The sequence below is a fragment of the Bison bison genome, unplaced genomic scaffold (genome assembly GCF_000754665.1).
Source record: "Bison bison bison isolate TAMUID 2011002044 unplaced genomic scaffold, Bison_UMD1.0 scf7180017864456, whole genome shotgun sequence".
Taxonomy (NCBI): Eukaryota; Metazoa; Chordata; class Mammalia; order Artiodactyla; family Bovidae; genus Bison; species Bison bison.
The window spans coordinates 11,805,431-11,827,960 of NW_011495018.1; the positions used below are offsets into that span (position 1 = coordinate 11,805,431).

Genomic DNA, 22,530 nt, shown 5'->3' on the forward strand with positions numbered 1-22,530 from the left:
AATTTCAAGAATGCCTGTATCTGCCTGAGTCCCACTGACTTCTGTCTTTAGCCCTGGGTCAGGCCATCAAAAGCCATCATGCTGTTGATTCCCTTTGCAGACTCCAGGGAGCGGGTGGCAGCCATCCCGGGACACAAGGCCTTTGTAAGCACCATCTAGATCTTGGGGAGAAAACTTTTCCATGCACATTAGGATAGCTGGCTGTGCCACTGACCCCCAACATCTGCCGAAAGAAAGCGCACCTCCAACTTAAAATAGTTTTCATTGTGGCGTTTTTAGACATGCTTAATATGTTTTCTTTTCTTTTGTTTAAAAAAAAATGAGCCTGATTTTAGAGGAATGTACTTTGTTTAAACACTGTCTGGAAGGAGCAAATATATCTTCCACTTTAATTTACTTTTTGGTAATTTATTGTTAGTTGAGAACTGTTGAGTAGATTCCTGCTCCGTTTTTACACTTCTTCACAATGTTAAAACCATTAAGTTCGAATGCATATGAAATTCTAGCTTTAATATTAAGCATAACTCTGTTTTGGGGTGGAGCTTTTACAGAGTGAATGAACGTGCTCATTTGTCGAATTTTGACTTATCACTTCTTGACGGGAAATGTGTTATTTGTTTCTTTGTTTTTTAAGTAGAATACTGTTTGATATTTTTTTCTTCTCTTCATCCATAGGAATTTTTAAAAAAGGAATTCAGTGAAGAAAATGTTTTATTTTGGCTAGCATGTGAAGATTTTAAGAAAACACAAGATAAAAAGCAGGTACTTCTTTCATTCTGTAACCATGTTCTTGCTAACTTTTTTCTTTCTTTATAAAGTTACAATTGCCTTTCCAATAGATTTTGAAATTGCCAACAGAAATCTGAACCATATTGGATTTAGGGGAGGACTTAAGATTCAGAATAGCTTACCTTGTGTTGATCAAATATTAACCATTTTTAAAAGAGTGTGTGAATCTATTTTCAAATGGACAGATATTTAAAGTAAAAATAACGATTTAAGTCACTGAGAGTCTGTCATCGAGTATGATTTTATTTTTCATGAATAATTTATGTGAACGCTCCCTCCGGGGCTTGGCACGTTGGCATTTTGTACGGACATCGTAAAGCAGATACGTGGTGATAAAAGCACAAGGCGCATCAGATGGACCGTCAATTATTCAATCTATCTTTACAAAACATCTTGTAGTTGGCAGGCATCCCACATAGAAAGCTTCTGACTGTTCTCCTGGGTGAATATGTGCTCTTTGCAGGAGGTAGTCTTTAATTCCAATGTCAGCCGGATTTTCTGCCACTGAAGGTTGGGTGTCAGGGGAGGTGGAGGAGATTCTGGGCAAGGAGGCTTGTGGATTGGATGTGTTTACAAGGCTCGTGCTTGTGTCTTTCTAAGAGGCTCATGGCTAAATGCCTACATGCATGCATGCTAAGTGGCTTCAGTTGTGTCTGACTCTTTGCAAGCCTATGGACCTATGGCCCACCAGGCTCCTCTGTCCATGGGATTTTCCAGGCAAGAATACTGGAGTGGGATGCCATTTTCTCCTCCAGGGTATCTTCTGGTAATAATGTGCATGAAGAAGGTTTTTGGTGTGAGGCTGTAGGGAGTGGTGGGATTGGGGCATTAGGGGGTGGCCTGTCCTGCCTCCAGGGGCTGGTTGTTTAGCTGACTTTGGCAGCAAATGCCTTGGGGTCTCTGGCTGTCTGAGCTTTCCCTGCCTTGGGTTCTACCCACTTAGGTCTTCACTTGCCCCAGAACCCTGAGGGACCTTGCTTCTTAGGGCATCTTCTCCCATCTTCAGTCCAACCGCTGCCTGTTTTTCCAGAGAAGCTGGATGTTTGGTTTCTTATGTGAAACCACCCAATCTTATAAATGATGGAACTAATTTTAAAAAAATGTAAAACCTTTCCTGCCAAACAAAACATAGCCATGGGCAGATGTGGCTTGTGGGCTGCCAGTTTTTAAGCCTCTGGCTCCAAAAAGCTGGAATCCATGAAGCCAGAAGCCATTATGTGTTTGCAGAAAATATCTGTCATTGGTTTATTCAAAGGCTTTTCTGCCTCAGACACTCTTTCCCCAAGATGGAGTGGTGTGGCCTTTGTTCCACGCCTTCCCTTCTGCAGGGGCAAGGATAGATGGATTCCGAGATTCCTGGAGCTGGAATTCCCAGGTCAGCCCAGAAAGCTATCCTGGGCATGATCCTTGACATTGGCTTCCTTGTTGCTTCTCCCCCCGGATGACTTTGCCTGAGCACTTTGGGCTTCCCTGGTGGCTCAGATGGTAAAGAATCTGCCTGCAATGCAGGAAACCTGGGTTGCATCCCTGGGGCAGGAAGATCCCCTGGAGAACGGAATGGCAACCCATTCCAGTATTGTTGCCTGGAGAATCCCATGGACGGAGGAGCCTGGTGAGCTACGGTCCTGGGATGGCAAAGAGTCAGACACGACTGAACGACTAACACTTGGGTGTTGTCTCACCCATAGCTTTCCTTGGTCGCCAGCACCCAGCCGAGAGCCCAGGGGCCACTGTTGATAAATGCTGACCTGAGCAATGGATTCATCTGGCCCCACCCTAAAGCCCTCGCTCAGAGTCAAGCGGACAGATGGCCGTTCTTCTGCCTCAGTTTGTATGTTGGAGGTGCGAGGGGCTGACCAGCCAGCCAGCCGCTCCTCTATATTGCAAACCAGGCAGCGGAGGTCCCTGCACGGCTGAGCTGGGACTTGAACCTGCCTCCCGAGCCTCCCAGGTGTCCCTGCCCATGACGCTGACAAGCCCTTCCATTCAGTTGAGTTTGCCAGACCTCCGCAGCGCACCTGCTCAGGGCCAGGCCTTGTAGAAAGCATGGGCAACGTGCGGGGACAAGACAGCCGAGCCTCTTTAGGGAACAGACCCCGAGAGCGGAAGCTGCCTGCTCACCAAGCCTTTGCAAGTGCGACGAGCCCAGAAATGGGAAGTGCAGGTTCCGTGGGAGCACAGGCAGTCGGTGTTGGGCAGGGCTCTGGGGAAGTGACTCTTCAGCTGACACCTCAGTGGAGTCTGGGGATGGGGGTGGATGGAGTGTTCCCAGAAGAGGGCACAGCCTGTGGGGAGGAAGGCCTGGAGAGAAGAGCTGAAGGAAGACCAGGCAGCAGGAGGCTCGTGTTTGGGGGTGGGCTGGCTTTGCTGTGCCTGTTTGCACGTTGTGCTGGGAGGGAGGTGGGGTCATGGCCGGAGAACCCGGGCACCAAGGTAAAGACTGGAAAGCCATGGGCTGGGGATGCACGGGCCCATCCAGCTCCTACAGCCAGAGCCTCCAGAATCCAGCAGCCCCTCTCTGCACCCCCAGCCCTGACACCCAGGGTTTCTGTCCTGAGGTCTGGATGTTGCTTCAGGGCAGTGAATGCTGCCTTGCCCATCAGCTGCCTGCGGATGTGGATGGCTCTGGGACAGACGGTGCATCCCATCCGGGAAGCCCGTGGGGTCCACACCTCCTTCCCGGTCATCACACTCAGCATCCTGACCGTTCCCCCTCCTTCCCAGACACCGGGGCTGCGGTCTGAGAGGTTAGGCTGTGGCTCGCCCACGGCCCCCCAGGCTCAGCGCAGAGCCGGGAATGCAGCCCGGCTCTCTCTCCAGACTGTCTTGCGGGTCCGGCCGCAGGGAAGTAAAACCAGAACTAAGTTCTGCTTCACTAATTTTAAGATGCAGAGGAGGACATGGCCCAGGGAGAAGTCAGCCCAACTGCATTTCACAATCGGACTCGTCACGTCTGAGCCGGCAGGGAGTTTGTTGACTGTCTGTCTCTACCGTGAACTAAGGCCGTTCTAAGATGGAGGCTGGTCTCACCTTTGCCTGGTTTAAATTGGACCTGTGCTGGGTGTTGTTTTCGTTCTTTTACTATCATGATCCAGTCAGATGGCTCCATAAGCTCTTACCAACTTACCTGGTACTTTGTATTTATTTATCTCCTGTGCAGTTTGGCTTTCCCTTTATCATGAGGGCTCTCTAAGGTTGGCGAGCTTTGTTTGTCTCCTATCCCAAGCCTAGGATGGTCCCTGGCTCACTGGGTCCTCCCTGATCTCCACTCAGTTCAGCTGACTCCTGAGGACCCATGATGGGCAGGATCCTGGCCTCCCTGCTCACCTTGAGCAGCAGTCACAGTTTTAGGGGTAGACTTGAGAGAGGGGCGTGCTCTCTGTTCTTCTGGGGTTTGACTTCTCAGAAACTCCAAACAGTGGACCCATGCTGTGCCTTCACTGCCTTCCCTGGTCTGTGCTTTGCCCCCTGGCAGGCAGGAAAGCAACCCTTTAGTTTGGGAGGGTCTCAGAGCTCTGTTTATGGTGGGGGGTGCTGGGGCTTTAGGAAGTTGGGAGGTGATGCCTGACCCCCTCCCGTCTCGGGGTTCCTGAGGGTTGTAACTGCCACGTGTTCCTATTCTGCAGACAGCTTTCAGAGCTGTTCTCTCCCTTGGCAATTTCTTTATGGTTTGACATTTTTCTATAAAGGGCCTCTTCCCCGTGAGTTAGCATGGGAGATACATCTACCTATCTGAAAAAGCTCCAAGAAGGTGTTTGTTCTTTGGCTATCCCTCATTCATTCATTCATTTTTACTCATTCATTCATCAGCACATGTATAAAGGGCCTATTTACTATGTGACAGTGATTGAAATGGATACAGCAGCTCCTACAGATTTGTAAAAACCAAACTGAGTGGGGGTGGGGAAGTGGTGGGGTGGTGCAAGATTTCTAATAATCAAAGCTCTGAGAGCAACTTGCACTGGTATTTAAATGTAACAAACAGTACCTTGCCTTTTTATAGTGGTTTAGAGTTAACCAGAGGGAGGGGTCTATAAAAGAAGAGTGAAGTCGCTCAGTCTTCTCCGACTCTTTGCGACCCCATGGACTGTATGTAGCCCACCAGGTTCCTCTGTCCATGGAATTTTCTAGGCAAGAGTACTGGAGTGGGTTGCCATTTCCTTCTCCAGGGGATCTTCATGTTTATTAATTTTATTATATTTAACACTAAAACTTGATCCAGGATTTTAGTGTTTGGTGTTCTTATTTAAAGTAACCATAAAGGTCTTCCTAAAAAGACTAACACATCGTCTTCTTTATTAAATATATATATATATATATATATATATATAGTTTAAAGATCCAAAAGTGCTCCTTATGTGAAGCTCATTCACTTCACAAGAGAATGGAGTATGAAGGTCTCATTCCCGTCAGCCCTCAGGAGCCTCCAGATTTCCCTCTCTCTCTGGTTTTGGGCTGTGTCTTTCTGATCTTTGACAAGGACTTGGCTGGGTCCAGGCAGGAGCGGATAGGAGCTCAGCGGCTCATAGTGTGGTCTGGGGCCCGGTGCTTGCCTGGCCTACGTCTCCACCCCGTCCTGGCTCACTTCATCATTCTCCAATATCTTCTCCTCATGTCTTTTCACCATTACTATGAGTTTCTACTTACTTTATAGCCCTGTCTACGGCATTTTCATTATTAAAACTTTATTGTGTATTGTTTGCTACTAAGCCAAAGAAGATGCTACGATTACATTTTTTTTTTTTCCTTCTTGGATCATTTTTTAAAATTTATTTATTTATTATTTATGGCTGTACTGGGTCTTCCTTGCTACTTGTAGGCTTTCTCCGGTCACAGCGAGTGGGGCTACTCTCTTGAGCGTGGGTACAGCAGATGTGGAGCACGGACTTAGCTTCCCCGAGGCATGTGGGATCTTCCCGGACCAGGGATCGAACCTGTGTTCCCTGTATTGCCAGGTGGATTTTTAACCACTGGACCACCAGGGAAGTCCCTGGACTATTTTTTGCTTTTCTTCTTTTTATACTTTCTAGTAGCCTGTGAAATGCTTCTTGTTATGATGTGACTCAGGCATCTCGTCATCTCTGTAGTCCGGGTTCCCCTGGGGGCCCTTCCTGGGGCCCTCAGACCACAGCTCCCACCCAGATGTTCCCAGGTCTTTCTTCGCTGCCATTGGCCACTCCCTTTGCCCCTCTCCTGCCATCTGGACCCAGGCCGTCGCTTGTCCTGAGTCACTTCCTCATCTTAATGGAGCAAGACCAGTCATAACTTCTTGAGAAAGGGCACACAGCAGGTAGACCTTTAAAGATCTTATTGAGTGAAAATGTTAATTGTTTTCCTATTGTCCCGCTTCAAGGGTAATCCGACAGGGCATAAAATTGAATTCCAGGTTAAAACTCATTCAGAACTTGGAAGCCATTGTCCCATTATCTTCCATTTTTGTTACGAATCCGTGTGTTACATGTAAGCTGTTTTGTTTTCTTTGCTTTTTCTCTCCAGAATGACTTAAGGCCCTCTTTTCATCACCAGTATTCTAAAGCTGTACAGTCAGAGGCTTGGGAGCAGGGTGAGGTGCATTCATTGTATGGGACATTTTCTGGAGCCTTTTCATCTGGAAATTTGTAGTTCTGGGAAATGTTCTCGTATTTTTATTATCATTATTTTTTTTGAAACTTCTTTCCTTCCGTTCTCTCTGGTTTCTCTCCCAATGATGGCCCTCCTCCTCTGGACTGAGTCTTTAGTTTCCTCGTCTTTCCCTCTGAGCTTTTCATCTTTGTACCTTTCAGTTCCTACATTTTCTCTTGGAGATTTCAACTTTATCTTTAAATCTTTCTATGGAATTTTTTCCGCTTCTGTTTTCTATAGACCGGGGCCCTCTCGTCCTGGTGGTGGCAAGCCTGATAGGCTTATAAACTGAACATATTTCCATTGAGCTGGGTTGGGAGAAATTTGCTGCGTGTCTGTATGCGGATTTTCAGTTAACCCTTGTATTCAGTTTTGCATCTCTTCCTTTCCCTCCTGCCTTTCTCTGTCTTCAAGAGAAGAAAACTCCAGGCTGGGGGGTGGGGGTGGTAGGTGGATGGGGAGGGAGGAGATGACTGCTCAGCGCTGGGGGTCAGAACCTGGGGGTCTCACGGCTTCTTCCTGCTGCCCTCTTCATCCCTCCCGCCTGGGTTCCCAGATGCCCTTGAGTCCCTGCCATGTGAGGATGCTACTTTGCACCCCCACAAACTTGCAGGGCCTAGGTTTCCTCCTGCTGCTGTCTGCCGTGTCGTTCACTGTTCCTCCAGCTGCCTTCTTTCCTGAGCCCCTTCTCAGAAGTTATCTCGAATCGTTCACTTGACCTTTTCCTTGCCTCAGTCTCTGTCTGAAGCTGATAGTAACACAGGTAGTGCGTGGCTCGATCTTTGCCTTTTCTTATTGTCCTGTCCCATTGTCCGTCTCTGGCAGAGTGATGGGAACATCAGGGGAGGGGCTGACGGAGGCCAGGTGAGCAGGACGCAGTGACAGGCAGGGTGCAGAGATGAGTGGGGTGTTAGGGGATCACCACCCCCAGGTTCCTGCAGTGGATACAGGGAGACCCCCCCAGGCCAGAAGGGGACCATTCCTTTCCTTGGTTTTAGGTGTGAGATGTCTGTGGGATATCTAAGCCCACAATTCTAGACACCAGTTATCTGCATGGTAAGTTGCTTGGGGCAGAGGAATGGGCTGGAATCTTGGAAGACCATGTGGTTAGGAAAGTGGTCAGACTAGGGCCAAGCTTAGGAAACCCCAGAATTTGCAGGGGTGGGGGGGACAGAGGGACGGGAGCTGGCAAAGGAGACAGAAGCAGCGAGGTGTTGGAGAATCCCGAGAGGGCAATGGGGGTGAGCAGGGTGGGGGCCTGGAGAGCGGCCCTGGAGAGCGAAGAAGGATGTCAGTGAGCCAGTGGGAGGGCAGGAGCCAGGGATGGGGGAGCAGGTGGAAGGGAGAAAGTGGAGACAGAAAGTGCACTTGCGCTTTCTTTTGAGATGTTTCAGTGAGAAGTCATTAACTACAGGGGCATGTGGAGTAAAAGCTTTTATTTCTCCCAGTGGATAAAGTTAAAGCACAGTTACTAATGAGGGAGAGAAGCCAGAACGTCCAGAGCAGTGCTCATCTGCACTATGGTCTGCGAATGCCTTTGCCTTTGTTCTGGGTCGATTTCTCTTTCTGGGGCTGATGATACTCAAGTGAGTTTGCTTCTCCTAAAAGTGCACTTGCTGGGAGCGGCATTTGAGTGCTCACGTTGCTCTTGGCTGATGCGCTGCCGGGCTGGGAGGAAGGCCCTGGGCAGAGGGGCTAGGGACCGTGTCTGGGAGGCAGACCTGGCTACACATGGCTTCTAATGGGGGTCTTCAGGTTGATACCTGGAGTCATCACCTGCACCCAGGGGTGATCCTTTTCCAGCACCTTCTGGGGCAGGATTGGGAGTCAGGCGTGGCTGCTGTCCATGGCGGTGCAGATGCTCTGGTGGAGGCTGGAATGACTGGAAGAGAGTGGCCAGCCATCCTTCCACATCATACCCTGGGTCCTAGACCCCGGGGGCCCCCACCAGTGGGGGATGGTCTCACCCTGTCCCGACAGGAACTAGAATAGGGTTAACCACGCTCTGGAAAATATCCCCAAATAACTCGAGAGACCCGCTTCTTCTTTTTTGTTATGCGTCCTCGGCGTGGACACCAGGCCTTCCTGTGACCAACTTGTGGTCAGCAGTCTCAGGGTTTCCCTTCTCAGTCACACTTCCTACCCCAGCCAGATAAGCTTTGCCCATGAAGCTGTCACCCTGAGCCATCAGCCAGAGATGAGGGTGGCCCACGTCCAGGCACCTCAGGGACCCTGCACTCTTCGACAGATGCTCGGGGTAGTTGCAGACACACGGTGGGGCTGAGAGGCCCGAGGCCTGTATACCTACAGGCGTCCCCCACAAACCTGCTTCCTGCTCTCCCTCCACCCCCACCTCTAAGCCTCAAGCTACTCAGTACACTTCTTCTTTTCAGAACCACCCAAGACAGCCTGGATCCATCTGGAAAATGTGTGTGTGTGTGTGTGTGTGTGTGAGTGAATATTTAAGGGGGAGGGGAGGCCTAAAGCCATTTCTTCTTCTAGGGCCCTACATGGAGTTTGCTAATCTGACTGGTTAAAAGTCTGCTTTTATGAATTATCGTTGAAACAGGAAGTGGTTTTCCAAAAACGTTCCTTTCTGACAGAATGGGGGTGGTGGGAGGGAGGCTCAGAGCTTCCTGAAATGAGTGGGTCTTGGAGGGGTGTGTGGCCCCGATGCAGAGGCCCCCTGGGTCTCCTCGATGGCCTCCTGGCCTGTCCCCCCAACAGCCATGTTACCTTAAGGCTCCCACCTGGGTGGTCTTCCCGCACTTCTAGCCAAAGTTTTCCTTCTGGGGGATGGGAGATGGGTCAGACCTCCTTTTCATGGGATCTTTTGTCTGCTAGTCCCCGGAACCAAAAGAAGTGAAAGGATTGCTTTTGTCCTCCTTTCAGCATCAAGTGTTGAAGCCTTCCGGTGGTTTCTATGAGCCCAAAGGGTTTTCAGAGCCTGGGGTTACCTAGGCCAAATCCTGCAGCATGCAGGACCCCAGGTAGGCTATCTAGAGAGAGTGGAGTTTTCCACATAGACCCTGAGAAGCCCCTGACTTCCTGTGCAAATCATAGCTCCGTAGCTCCATTTCTGAGGCTTTTATTGTCTGGCTACCTCTGTAGGGTGGGTTACTCCTGAGGCTCTAATGTTTGGAGAAACAGCCTTGTGCGGGGTGAGCACAGGAAGTCAGAGAGCAGACAGCCTTCAGAGGATGTCCTGCAGGACCCTCGCATGGAGACCTGCTGTTCGTAAGACAAAGCGTTTGCCATCATTGGAAAAGACCCTGATGCTGGGAAAGATTGAAGGCAGGAGGAGAAGGGGATGACAGAGGATGAGATGGTTGGATGGCATCACTGACTCGATGGACATGAGTTTGAGCAAGCTCCGGGGGTTGGTGATAGACAGGGAAGCCTGGCGTGCTGCAGTCCATGGGGTCGCAAACAGTCAGACACAACTGAGAGACTGAACAACACATTCCTGCACTAGTCACTGCTGGCTTTTGGTGCGGCCTGAGTGCAGGTGTGCATACCTTTTCCAACCCTGCTGACAAGCCCTCCCAGGGCAGTGCCTATTTAGGGCTGATGCCTTCTGGCCTGACTGCACTTGGGGTTCAGGGCAGGCGGCAGTGTTCTATCTCTTGCTAACGCTCATCTCTAGTTCTGGGGAAAAAACCCCAGTCCTGCAGGGCTGACAGTGCATCACCGGGGGCAGGGAGGGGGCAGATAATGTATGTCACAGGTGTGAAACTGAGCAGAAACGCAAGGCTCGGGAGTCAGATCATCCCATGTCTCCCTGCAGGCTTCATGGATAAGCCATATCACCCCTCCTGGCCTCTGTGTCCCCATCAGGGACATGGCAGCAACAGGAAGACGGCACTTTGCTGGACTCCTGAGGGATTAAGGAAATTGGACCATAGATGTAAAATGCCTAGCTTGTGTTTGGCACTTAATAGGGGCTTGATCACTGGCTGGGATATGTGTTCATGGTTTAACTTGATTTTTTTGGTATTGTGGTAAAATAAAAGGGGCTTCCCTGGTGGCTCGGTGGTAAAGAATCTGCCTGCCAATGGCTGTAAAGAATCCATGGCCTCTTGGGTGGTTCTCCCCATTTCTCCCTCCTCGAGCCAACCACTTATCTATTTCTCTGTCTCTGTGGAGTTGCCTAAATATTTCTTATGAATAGAATAATGTAACATGTAGCCTTTCATGTCTCGTTTCCTTCACTGAGCATAATGCTTTCAGGGTTCATTAATGTTGCAGAATATGTCAGTCCTTCATTCCTTTTTATGGCTGAATAATGTTCTCGTGGGGCTTCCCTGGTGGCTCAGTGGTAAAGAATCTGCCTGCCAATACAGGAGGGGCAAATTCAATCTCTGGGTTGGGGAGATCCCCTGGAGAAAGAAACGGCAACCCACTCCAGTATTCTTACCAGGATAATCCCGTGGATAGAGGAGCCTGGCAGGATACAGTCCATAGGGTTGCAAAGAGTTGGACACGACTGAATGACTGAGCACACCCATGGTGAAATAGACATACATTTTACCATGCTAACCATTTTTATTCTGAAGGAGATCAGCCCTGGGATTTCTTTGGAAGGAATGATGCTAAAGCTGAAACGCCAGTACTTTGGCCACCTCACGCGAAGAGTTGACTCATTGGAAAAGACTCTGATGCTGGGAGGGATTGGGGGCAGGAGGAGAAGGGGACGACAGAGGATGAGATGGCTGGATGGCATCACTGACTCGATGGACATGAGTTTGAGCAAGCTCCTGGAGTTGGTGATGGACAGGGAGGCCTGGCGTGCTGTGATTCATGGGGTCGCAAAGAGTCGGACACGACTGAGCGACTGAACTGAAATGAACCATTTTTAGGGCTCTCATGTTTAGCATTTTAACCATTTTAAAGTTCTGTGGCATTGAATACATTCACGGTATTACATGGCTGTCACCACTGTCTAGTTACAGAACTTGTTTATCACTGCAAACAAAGCCCTTAGTCGTTAAGCAGTCACTCCCTGTTTCCCCCTCCCCGAGCCAACCACTTATCTCTCTGTCTCTATGGAGTTGCTTATTCTAAATATTTCATATGAATAGAATCATGTAACATGTAGCCTTTCATGTCTGACTTCCTTCACTGAGCATAATGCTTTCAAGGCTCATCGATGTTGCAGAATGTGTCAGTCCTTCATTCCTTTTTATGGCTGAATAACGTTCTCATGGGGCTTCCCTGGTGGCTCAGTGGTGAAGAACCCGCCTGCCAATGCAGGAGATGCAGATTCAATCTTTGGGTTGGGACGATGCCCTGGAGAAGGAAATGGCAACCCACTCCAATATTCTTGCCTGGGAAGTCCCATGGACAGAGGAGCCTGGCCGGCTACAGTCCACGGGGTCACAAAGAATTAGACACGACTGAGTGACTAAACAACAACAACAAAATTTTTTCATGAGGCCTTAATTTGGAGAATTCACAGCATGGTCGTGAATGCTACTGAATGTCCCGCACTCTGGGCTGGGATTCTTCCTGTCCTCATTTCAGAATGAATAGTGTAGATTTTGAGGCAGGTGATGTGGCCACAGATGCATTGAAGGGGAGGGGAAGGGGCAGGGTGACCATGAGCCTCCCGCCCCCCTGACCCCCTCATTCAGCTTAGCTCTGGAGCCATGGCCAGATCCCCCATGGCTCTTCCAGCAGTGGTTCCTTCTGGGCTCCGGCTGGCAAGGGCTGTGCTCACAGATAACAGACAGGCTCTCCATGTCTCCCCGCAGATGCAGGAAAAGGCAAAGGAGATCTACATGACCTTTCTGTCCAGCAAGGCCTCGTCCCAAGTCAACGTCGAGGGCCAGTCCCGCCTCAATGAGAAGATCCTGGAGGAACCGCATCCACTGATGTTCCAGAAGCTTCAGGACCAGGTAACCTGACTTCCCTAGCTGCACCTTGATGGCAAAACTGACATTTCTGCCCACCTCTCTTTGGAAGAATTCAGATAAAACTAAATACTGAGCACCCTAGAAGCAGTCCCATCCATCTGGGTGGCCTGGGGCACATGGAGGGGGCGTGGTTGGTGAAAGAGACAGGCTGGCCTGCCAGGCCCAGGATTTGACCCGTCGGATCCTCGCGCAGGCCTCTTTACTCTTGCTCTACTCACACTTTGACCGAGCAGGGATGTCAGTCTTCTCAACCAGATTAGAAGGGAGGCTGGAGCTGTTTGAGGCACCCACACTGAAGAAGCAACGTGTGATAACTGCTAAAGGTGGGAGCAGCCAGATAAGTCTAGAAAAGCAAGCACAAGACCCGAAGTGGCAGGGAACCTGAGGCTTTTGTAAAAATATCCAAACCTCACCACCTACTTCAGTAGGCCCTTGGTCCACTTTGTCAACATAGTCCACTCAATGCAAGAAAAGTTAGGTTTAAAAAATGGACTTCTAAGGGATAAACTTTAGTTCTCTGGCGAATTGTCATATGAGGAATGCCAGCAATAAAATAGGCAACAGGCTGAAACTGTACTGCAGAGGTTTTTTTCGGATATGTGTTTGCAGATGTGACTATTCATAGCAGGTTCTGTTCTTGTGAAACATTATATACACACCCGTGGACCATGGAACACTGACAGATTGCTAACTTCTGAGGGCCCTGTTCTTACTGGGGAAGCAAAGGCCTTCTTTGGCACACAGGTGGAGACTAGCTCTTAGCTTAATTTAGCAATCCTCCAACATGAGCAAGCCCAGAGCCACCTGGAGGGCTCGTTAAAAGAGAAACTGGGCTCCAGCCCCAGAGTTAACTAGCAGACTTGATGGTTTCCAGGTGAGCTGAGACCTTGCTGTCCTAGCAAACCCCTAGGTGATGTTGACACTGCAGGTTCTGAGACTACACTTTGGAAACCACTGGTCCACAGCATCAGTGGGCCTTTTTTTTTTTTTAATTAGCTGGAGTGTGCACAGAGCCCAGAGCATGTCCCAGCATCCAGAAAGCTTCATCTGCTCAACATCAGATAGAAAACAAATAGGTAGAAATTACAAATATGAGAATTAACTTGAGAATGTTTTCCAGTTGACACAGTGGCAAATGCAAATTCCACATGAATTCGACCTCAAATTTGGGTGTCGAAGGGACTCTATAGTTAGCACGAGAGACTTGTTGAGGACCTCCTGGAGGTGGTGATGTTGAGCGGATGGGAGCGATGCCGTGGACATGGGCTTGTGGAGGGAAAGGAAGGCAGGGTTAAAGGCGTGCTTGTGGCTGGAGCCACACGGAGGTCTCCGCTTTACCCGGACCTCAGAATCATTTACAAGCTTCCTAGGGTACTGTGAAGGGACGCCAGGGTGAGACCCTGCAGGTGACCAGGGTGAGATGCCAGGGTGACACCCCTGTGTTCTAGGTGTTCTCCATAAAAACAATACCCACGCTTCAGGGGCGCCCTTCTGTGCCCCCTTGGCACATATCATCTCATTTAATCTCCAGTGAGGAGCTGAACTCCCATTTTGATGATGAGAAAAGCAAGGATCAGGGGGACTACGTGGTTTGTTAGTACAGAGTCCCACAGGTCTAGGACATGCCGGAGGCCGATGCACCAGCCTTTAAAGACTGTACTCTGCGGGCTTCCCTGGCAGTGCAGTGGTTAAGACTCTGCGCTTGCACTGCACGGGGCTCAGGTTCGATCCCTGGTCAGGAAAGTTCCACACAGCGTGAGGTGGCCAAAGGGAAAAAAATAAGACTGTACTCTGGACTCACACAGCCCCTCACAGCTCCTCAAAGCCCCAGGAGCTGGAGCAGAGGGGTTACCATGTGAATACAGCCCTTTTCTGGGACTGCAGAAGCCAAGGTAACAGAAAGGAATGAGGTGGGCTGCTGTCACCTCAGTCTCCCAAAGACCCTGCTCTCCTGTGAGAGTTAGGCCTGCAACGCATCTCAAAAAGGAGCTGGGCTGCTGGGACCAGGGCACCCCCATTGGATTCAGACCTCGGGAGGTTTAGCTGGTGCAGAAAGGAGGAAATACAAGGGACTGAGGATGATGTTTTTAAGTGACAAAAATATTTTAATTTAGTTTTGGTTTTTGGCCACACCATGCAGCATGTGGGATCTTAGTTCCCTGTCCAGGGATTGAACCCATGCCCACCTCCAGTGGAAGCCTGGAGTCTTAGCCCCTGGACCACCAGGCAAGTCCCAAAAACATTTAAAAAATAATTTTTGTTAAAAAAAATCTTTCATCTGGCTAACTAGAAAAATTATATGTACTCAACAAAAGAAACTTGAGAAACCAAAATATAAAAATGAGAAAATTCGTAATTTTATACTTGGAGTGAATCACTAAGTAACATCTGATGTCTAGACTTTCCATCATTTTTTTCCTGTAAATATGCATGTGTACACACATCTAACAGATGTGGCATAATGCAGTTCAAACTACTTCCTGTAAAGAAAGTACTTTTATATCCTGTTGTTGAACGTCATTTACTTGAGAGGGAGAGAGAGGTGCTAACTGTCTTCCTTGGGCATAACTGGATGGAAGCAAGGTACTTGGAGGGGCTTCCCTAAATGGCTCAATGGTAAGGAATCCAGAGCTGTAGGAGATGTGGGCTCAATCCCTGGGTTGGGAAGATCCCCTGGAGGAGAAAATGGCAACGCGCTCCAGTATTGTTGCCTGGGAAATCCCACGGACAGAGGAGCTTGGTGGGCTACAGCCCAAAGGGTCACAAAGAGTGGGACATGACTGAGCAACCGAGCACAGCACAGGGTGCTTGGAATCTGAGTTGATTCCGTAGTGAGGGCCTCTGGGTTCTGTTTCACTTCAGAAAACTCTGTCTCTCAGGGGCCTTGCTGCTGCTGCTGCTGCTGCTAAGTCGCTTCAGTCGTGTCCGACTCTGTGCGACCCCAGAGACGGCAGCCCACTAGGCTCCTCTGTCCCTGGGATTCTCCAGGCAAGAATACTGGAGTGGGTTGCCATTTCCTTCTCCAGTGCATGAAAGTGAAAAGTGAAAGTGAAGTTGCTCAGTCGTGCTCGACTCTTAGTGACCCCATGGACTGCAGCCTACCAGGCTCCTCTGTCCATGGGATTTTCCAGGCAAGAGTACTGGAGTGGGTTGCCATTGCCTTCTCCCAGGGGCCTTGCTGGTAACCGTAAAAATGCATGCTCAGCACAGTTTGTGGTTCTTTGCTCCTCAAGGCCCCCACAAGAGCCCTGTTTTCCTAAGGAGAGTGAAGCAGAGGAGAGCATGTTTGGAACCACAAGACTTCGGATAACTTAAAAACCTTCCTCAGCGGCTCTGACGTCATTCAGCCAGGCTCTTCTGTCCATGGAATTCTCCAGGCAAGAGAGTACTGGAGTGGGTTGCCATTTCCTTCTCCAGGGGATCTTCCTGACCCAGGGATCAAACCCAGGTCTCCTGCATTGCAGGCAGATTCTTTACCAACTGAACTACTAGGGAAGCCTTGATTTCATTCAGCACCACTTGGTTTTATGGCTGAGCTTTCTGAGTAGGCTGCCTTCAGTACTAGCTCACCAGGAAAGCTTTAGGGAACCTTAACCCCTCCCCATGCTGGACAGTGCCCCAAGCCCTGGAGGCTGTTATTAGGGTAGCATGGACTTTGGGGCACAGCTGATGCCTACCTAGAATGATGGGAAAATCTTCCCTGAGCATCAGATGAGATGACTTGACATCCATGAATCTCATTTAAAGGAGAGCTTCTTGGGTCTTTGCTCAGGTCCTATTGATTCTTAGTTTACACACAGTTCTAACACATTTTGGTTTTTTTCAGTTCACAGCCTATTTGAAGTGCTGGTAGAGGCTGTGGAGTGAGGAGCTGCAAGAAGCAATGGCTAACAGCCAAGGAGGAGGCAGAAAAACAATACTAAAAACACAAAACCATAACACAGTGATTGGGAACCACCAAGCGTGGGGGACCACAGTCCCACACACCACACTGGGGGCATCCCAGTACTGCAGGATGGTGATGCAGTTAGTGATCCTAATGACCCTAAAATTTCAAGCAAAACTTATACTGTGGTCAGCATAGTTACTGTAGAGTGTGTTAGATGTTTTAATAAGAATTGCATACTTATTAAAATGATATCTTAAGAGAAGTGTGGAGGCTTAAAACTTTGTTATCTAGAAAATTTGTCATTGGAGAGATTGTTCTCTGATTTAATTTTCCTCTGCTGATGGGGCCCAGTTGTGTTGCCGAGCATGTGCTGGTAAGGCCAGGAGAGGCAAGAGTAGTACTGGGAGCATCCTTGGGAACTTCCGCCTATAGTCAAAGGCTGTTGTTGGATAAAGTTAAGTTTCAGGAATCTGGAATGGGGAGGAGATGATCTTACAAAGAGTTGATTTCTTCAATGAATCGCAGTTCCCTGCAGCGACTTTTTAATCTTCAAAATTCCCCTGGGGGACTTCCCTGGTGGTGCAGTGGTTAAGACTTCACCTTCCAGAGCAAGGGGTGCAGGTTTGACCCCTGGTCAGGAAGCTAAGATCTCACATGCCTAGGGACCAAAAAAACAAAATATTAAAAAAAAAAACCACACACAGAAAAAACCCAGAAGCAATATTGTAACAAGTTCAATAAAGACTTTAAAAATGGTCCACATTAAAAAAAAAAAAAAAATTCCCCTGGGAGGTCTATTTTGGTTCTAGTTGGTTTGCTGGTGTGTGGAGTTGTTTTTTCTTTCATTCCTTTATGCTGTTAATATTGGTGGGGGGCCTACTATGTACCAGGGACTGTGCTTGGAACTGTGAGTGCAGTGAGGAAATCGGCATCTGACTAACCATGAGGACAGGAAATACAACAGGCAATGGGACTGAGAGTGACCGAGAGGGGTCTAGTGATCAGGGAGTACTCCTTAAAGATCCGAGTGGCAGAAGGGGGAGCCAGGTACGAAGCCCGGGGCAGGACCTTCCAGCAAGAGCCAGTGGCACATGCAAAGGCCCTGGGGCAGCAATCCACTGGGTGTGTTGGAAGAGGTCAGTGTGGCTGGAGGGGAAGGAGGGAGACAGAAGAAGCTAAGTTGGGAGGGACTGGCTGGGGTTAGGCCCTGAGGGAACCAGTTTAATCTCAATGGTGACTATGTGCCAGCTGGGCTCATACGGTTTGGTCCTCTTGAAAGCCAGGGCCCTTGGCTCTGACCCCTGATGCCAGCTGCTTCCGTCCTTCATCGGGGTCGGGGGGCAGGGTTGGGCAGCAAGGGAATGCAGATGACTCAGTGCAGAGCCATCTCTGCTACTAGAAAGTCAGTTGCACACCCACAGTCTCCTGACCATGGCTCATCTCTGTACCCAATGGCCTGACTCCCTGCCGCCTCGCTCCCTACTCCCTGCCCATCACTTCCTGGACACCGACTCACACTCATGTCTTCATCACTGTATGTTAGGTTAGGCAGGAGGAGAAGTTCAAGCTTATGATCCAGGACTGCCTCCATCCCGCTGCCCCCCAACTGGGTCCTGCTTCCTGGTGTGGCTTCTGTGGCCTCATCGGCAACTCAGGGCTCTCGGCAAATATGGCTGGCCCCCCAGGCTCCGCTGCAAGGCAGTCCACGAGCCTTCAAGGACCCATGTTAAAAAGTCGCTCCCTGATGGCCACAACCTTGTGCCCTTAGACCCGACGTGTCTCTTTTCTTTGACGTGAGCATTTAGCAGCTGTGAAACTTTGGGCAAGATGCTATCCTTCTCTGAGCTTCAGTTTCCTTGTTTGTGAAATGCGGATTATGATAAGGCAGTTGTGAGGATGAAATGCACTCGTGTCTGTGAAGTGCTAACCTAGTGCAGAGGCTGGCATGCAGTCCTTGAGTGTTAACTGCCTAAGTGTTAACTGTGCGTGTGTCCTTTAAATTGCCTTCAGCAGCAGTTCTTAACTGGGAGTGGTTTTGCCCCTCTGGGAATGGGCAGTGTCTGGAGACATTTTTGGTTGTCACAAGTGGAGTGGGTGTGCTCCTGGCACCTAATGGGTAGAAGCCAGGATGCTGTGAAACACTCTGCAGTACACAGGGCAGACCCCCCACCCCCCACCCCCGATGCAGATGTATCCGGTTCAAAATGTCAGTGGTGCTGAGGTGGAGAAAAGTATTGAAAGTATTAGTCGCTCAGTCATGACCGACTCTGTGCGACCCCATGGACTGTAGCCTGCCAGGCTCCTCTGTCCGTGGGATTCTCCAGACAAGAATACTGGAGTGGGTAGCCATTCCCTTCTCCACAGGATCTTCCCAACCGAGGGATCAAATCTGTGTCTCCTGTATTTCAGGCAGATTCTTTACCATCTGAGCCACCAGAGAAGCAGCAATCCTGGCTTAGTGTGGCTTTCAGAAATGTAGCAGAATTCATGTGGCTTACCCTCACTGAGCCTCAGGACCCCCCCTTTTTTAAAAAAAAGCACCAAATAATGTATATGGCAGTTTTCTACACTTTAGGGAGTCCTGGGAAAACACTCAGGCTGCACTTCTTCACAGTTAACACAGTGCCTCTGTGTGTGCATCTCGTCTGACTCTCAGGTGGTCCTGGGGAAGGTGGGACCTGGCACCTAGTTTATGGGAGAGTTCCCTAGAGGGGGAGGGGACCTGGCTAGCCCGAGCTCCCAGAGCTGGAAGAGGGGAAAAGGGGCAAGAACCCAGCGCTTCTCATTCAGCTGGACTCTTGCTGCCACGCGGTTGCCCTGTGAGGCCCGAGCTCCGTGGGAAGCTGTGGTGTTTATTCTCGCTGTTCTCTTTCTGGCCTCTGCCGCCTTCTTCCCTTCCTGGGGGCTGGTACAGTGGCATGGTCTTTGGCACTCAAAGACCAACCAACGCGCTTACCTTCTTCTCTTTTCTCCCCCTTGGCCTTCCTTGCTTAGTCGTCCTCTCCTCTACCTCCAGTCCTGGCTAATTCTAGAACATCCCCAGCAGTCACTGAGGCACTGAGAATCACCTACAACCTAAAGGGATCAAACTGGTCATAGCAGCCTAACATGCTTTTCTTTGTACGAGAAGTGATGGTGCCTGTCTGTGCTGGCCCTGACAGCTAGGCGTCCTGCTCGCCCACTTGGCTGGAGCACCAGGGAGGAAGGCCAGCAGAGGAACCCACTAAGTCCCCATTAGCCACGAGCATATCCTGTCACTGGCTCGCCCAAGATTCTGGGCAAGTCAATTTTGTTTTTGGCTGTACCCCACATGGCATGTGGAATCCTAGTTCCCTGACCAGGGATCAAACCCATGCCCCCTGTAGTGGAAGCTTAGAGTCTTAACCACTAGAGCACCAGGGAAGTCCCCTGGACAAGTTAATTTTTTAAGTTATTTTTAATTGCAAAAAAAAAAAAAAGCAAGAGCTGACTCATTGGAAAAGACCCTGATGCTGGGAAAGATTGAAGGCAAGAGGAGAAGAGGGTGACAGAGGATGAGATGGTTGGATGGTATCATCGACTCAATGGATGTGAGTTTGAGAAAACTCAGGGAGATGGTAAAGGACAGAGAAGCCTGGCATGCTGCAGTCCATGAGGTCACAAAGAGCTGGACACGACTGAGCGACTGAACAACAATTGTAAAATTACTATGTGCGTTGTTAAGATTAAGAGGAGAAAGTGACACCATCCAGAAGATGACATGAAAGGCTAAACTCCCCCAGTTCCTGCCTCTTCATTCTCACTTTCTGCCTCATGTTGTGTATCCCTCCAGACCCTGAATGTTTGAAAATGGAGCACTTTGAAATCTGCTCAGTGACTTGAGGTTGTGGCAGATGAAAGACTTAGAACAGGATTCTGCTCCACAAGTCTCTTGGCACCCGTTTACACACCTGTCTTGCTCTGAAGCTTCTGGGTTGAATTCCACAGTGTAGAGTGATGGGTTCCCTAGGACAAGGAGATTGGAGAAGAGGGAAGGCCCTTGCTCATGGGAACATGAAAGAGAAGGCTGCAGGTGTGAGGGGGCAGGGGTGCTCTTTCTCCTTCCACAAATCGTAGGAACCCCAATGCCTACACTTACGGCAGATTTTGAGGCTTTCCAGGAGGCCCTCAGGCTTCAGGGTTGATGCATGCTAAGTCTGGTCTGGGGAGAACAGAGTGGAGGCAGGTTTTTTCCACTGAAAAGGAAGTCCTCAACCTCTGATATTTAAAAAAGAAAAAAGAAAGACTTGAGTGAGATGTCAGTGCCCCCAGCCACATGAGTGAGATGTCAGTGCTCCCAGCCACATGAGTGAGATGTCAGTGCTCCCAGCCACATCCTCGACAGAGAAAGGAACCAAGCACCAGACCTCTTCATCTTTTTTTTTTTTTTTTAGCAGTGTCGTTTCTTTGAATTTCCCCAGACCCCAAGAAGTAAGAATCGCTTCCTTTGTCGACCTCAGTAAGAAGGTCTGGAGCAGCTGGTAGTCTGCGATGGTGGCTGGAGCAGGGGTTCCTGGGCGCCTCGGTCTTGGTGCCAGCTGACCTTTGCTCCCAAAGATCAAGCCCAGTCCAGAAAATGGCATGTTCCAACGGGCACAGCCAGAAAGAGCAGTTTGTGGGTTTCCACTCAAATGCAGGGAGCGTTGGATCCTGGCATTTGCCACAGCCCTTTGGCTTCTGAGGGTGGGGCAGGAAGGATAGCATTTGAAATATCTTTTTTTTTTAACAACTTTAAAATAGTGTTTAAGGGAAGAAGCGGGGGGCGTGGGGGGAGGGGTACCAGTATAGCTCTGAATTCTCTCCATGGTGGCAAAAGGCAAGGATAAAACACCTTCACCCCACGCAGAAGGTGTGTCCTTTCAGCTTTGGATTTGAGGATTAGGGACTTCAGGAACAAGAGGATGGCCACCTCCTCCCTCCCCCAGCCCCCGAGGCCCTGTGAGGGCCTGGGGCAGGGGCCACTGTCTCCATCCATGTTCGGCCTCTCTCTGGAGTTCTGACGTCCCCCGGGAACGTGGTCCACCTCTAAGGGGGCCCGTTCCAGAAGCAGGAGCGACATCCAGGTGACAGAACCTTCTCTGTGGCCTTCCCCGGGGCTTTGGGACTGGGGCCGACCTGAGCTTTGTCTCCTCTCCCGCTCTCCGCCAGCTGCCCTCGGCCTCCTCTCCCATCCCCCCTTCACCAGAGGGGAAGGTGGTCTTTGACCCAGCGGTGGGGGTGTCCCCAGCTGTGCCCCTGCCCCAGGAGCCTCTACAGCACCCAGCTGATCCTTGCATGAGGGCTGGCTCTCTCCACACTTTGCATCTATTTGCGTCATGTGAAAGTTTGTCTGTAGTCTACGTGTGCAATTACATTCTAGAACTGCAATTTGTGGACACTTGTGTACTTTTGCAATCATTTTTACATAAAAACTAAATCAAATGCTTGTAGCAAATATGAAATCCCATTAATAAAATTTTCTGTTGCAGGAAAGGTTTCATGTTTTTTCCTCTTGGTACCCAGTTGAAATTACATTGGTGGAAGGCTTTGCAGTGTATGTGTTTAGTTTAGGTCTTTAATGTCCTTGTGTTTTTTGTTTTTTTGGGGGGGACCATGTCGCATGGCATGCGGGGTCTCAGCTCCCCAACAGACCAGGGATGGAACTCATGCCCCTTGCAGTGGAAATGCAGAGTCCAAACCACTGGACTGCCGTCTTGTCTTCTAAGATGGGTTAGAAGATTTATTAGGCTTCCAGTGTACTTGATCGAGACAGGGATGAAGCTTCCATGGATGGGCCCTCAAAGCTGGTTAAGCGTCTCATTCTCTACACGACTGAGTGTGTGTCCATGAGGGAATCCTTTCCAGAGCAGCAGACAAAACAGTCTCAAATCACAGCCCCTCATGGATATTTTCCGTTACTGAAAGGCAAATCCTAATTAGTTGCGCTGTCTGGGGTCTGGGGAGGGAGGGTGGGGTGCCTTGCTGTGTATCAACCTTGAGTTGGGGGCCCTCGCAGCAGGAAGCCTCCCTTCTTGATTTTCACTTGAGTCTCACATCTGGCAGACTAAGGGTTGGATCCCAAGGCCAAGACACTAAGCGATTTACAGTCCTGGTATGTAGCTCCCAGATGTGGGGCTGCTGAAATCTGAAACCTGGGCAGACACAGCTGTGTTGGCAAAAAAAAAAAAAAAGGTACAAATGCAACTTTGCTGCCAACTTGGGTTTTCTGCTTGGTCGGCTGCCTGTCTCCCCCAAAGGCTGTCTGCGTTAGAGCTCTGCTCCCTTGGTCTATGGTCCATTGCCCACAGTCCCAGCCCA

At 49.7% G+C, this 22,530-nt stretch overlaps 1 protein-coding gene across 2 annotated transcripts in view; it reads left to right on the forward strand.

Moving 5' to 3' along the window:
• RGS10 (regulator of G-protein signaling 10) overlaps window positions 1–22,530 on the forward strand; it is a 41,191-nt gene that overhangs the window by 13,797 nt on the left and 4,864 nt on the right. For both annotated transcript variants that reach the window (XM_010859261.1, XM_010859260.1), the window contains exons 3-4: window positions 676–762; window positions 12,165–12,308. In XM_010859261.1, coding sequence (XP_010857563.1) covers window positions 676–762; window positions 12,165–12,308 — 231 coding nt within the window. The remainder of the gene's footprint in view (window positions 1–675; window positions 763–12,164; window positions 12,309–22,530) is intronic.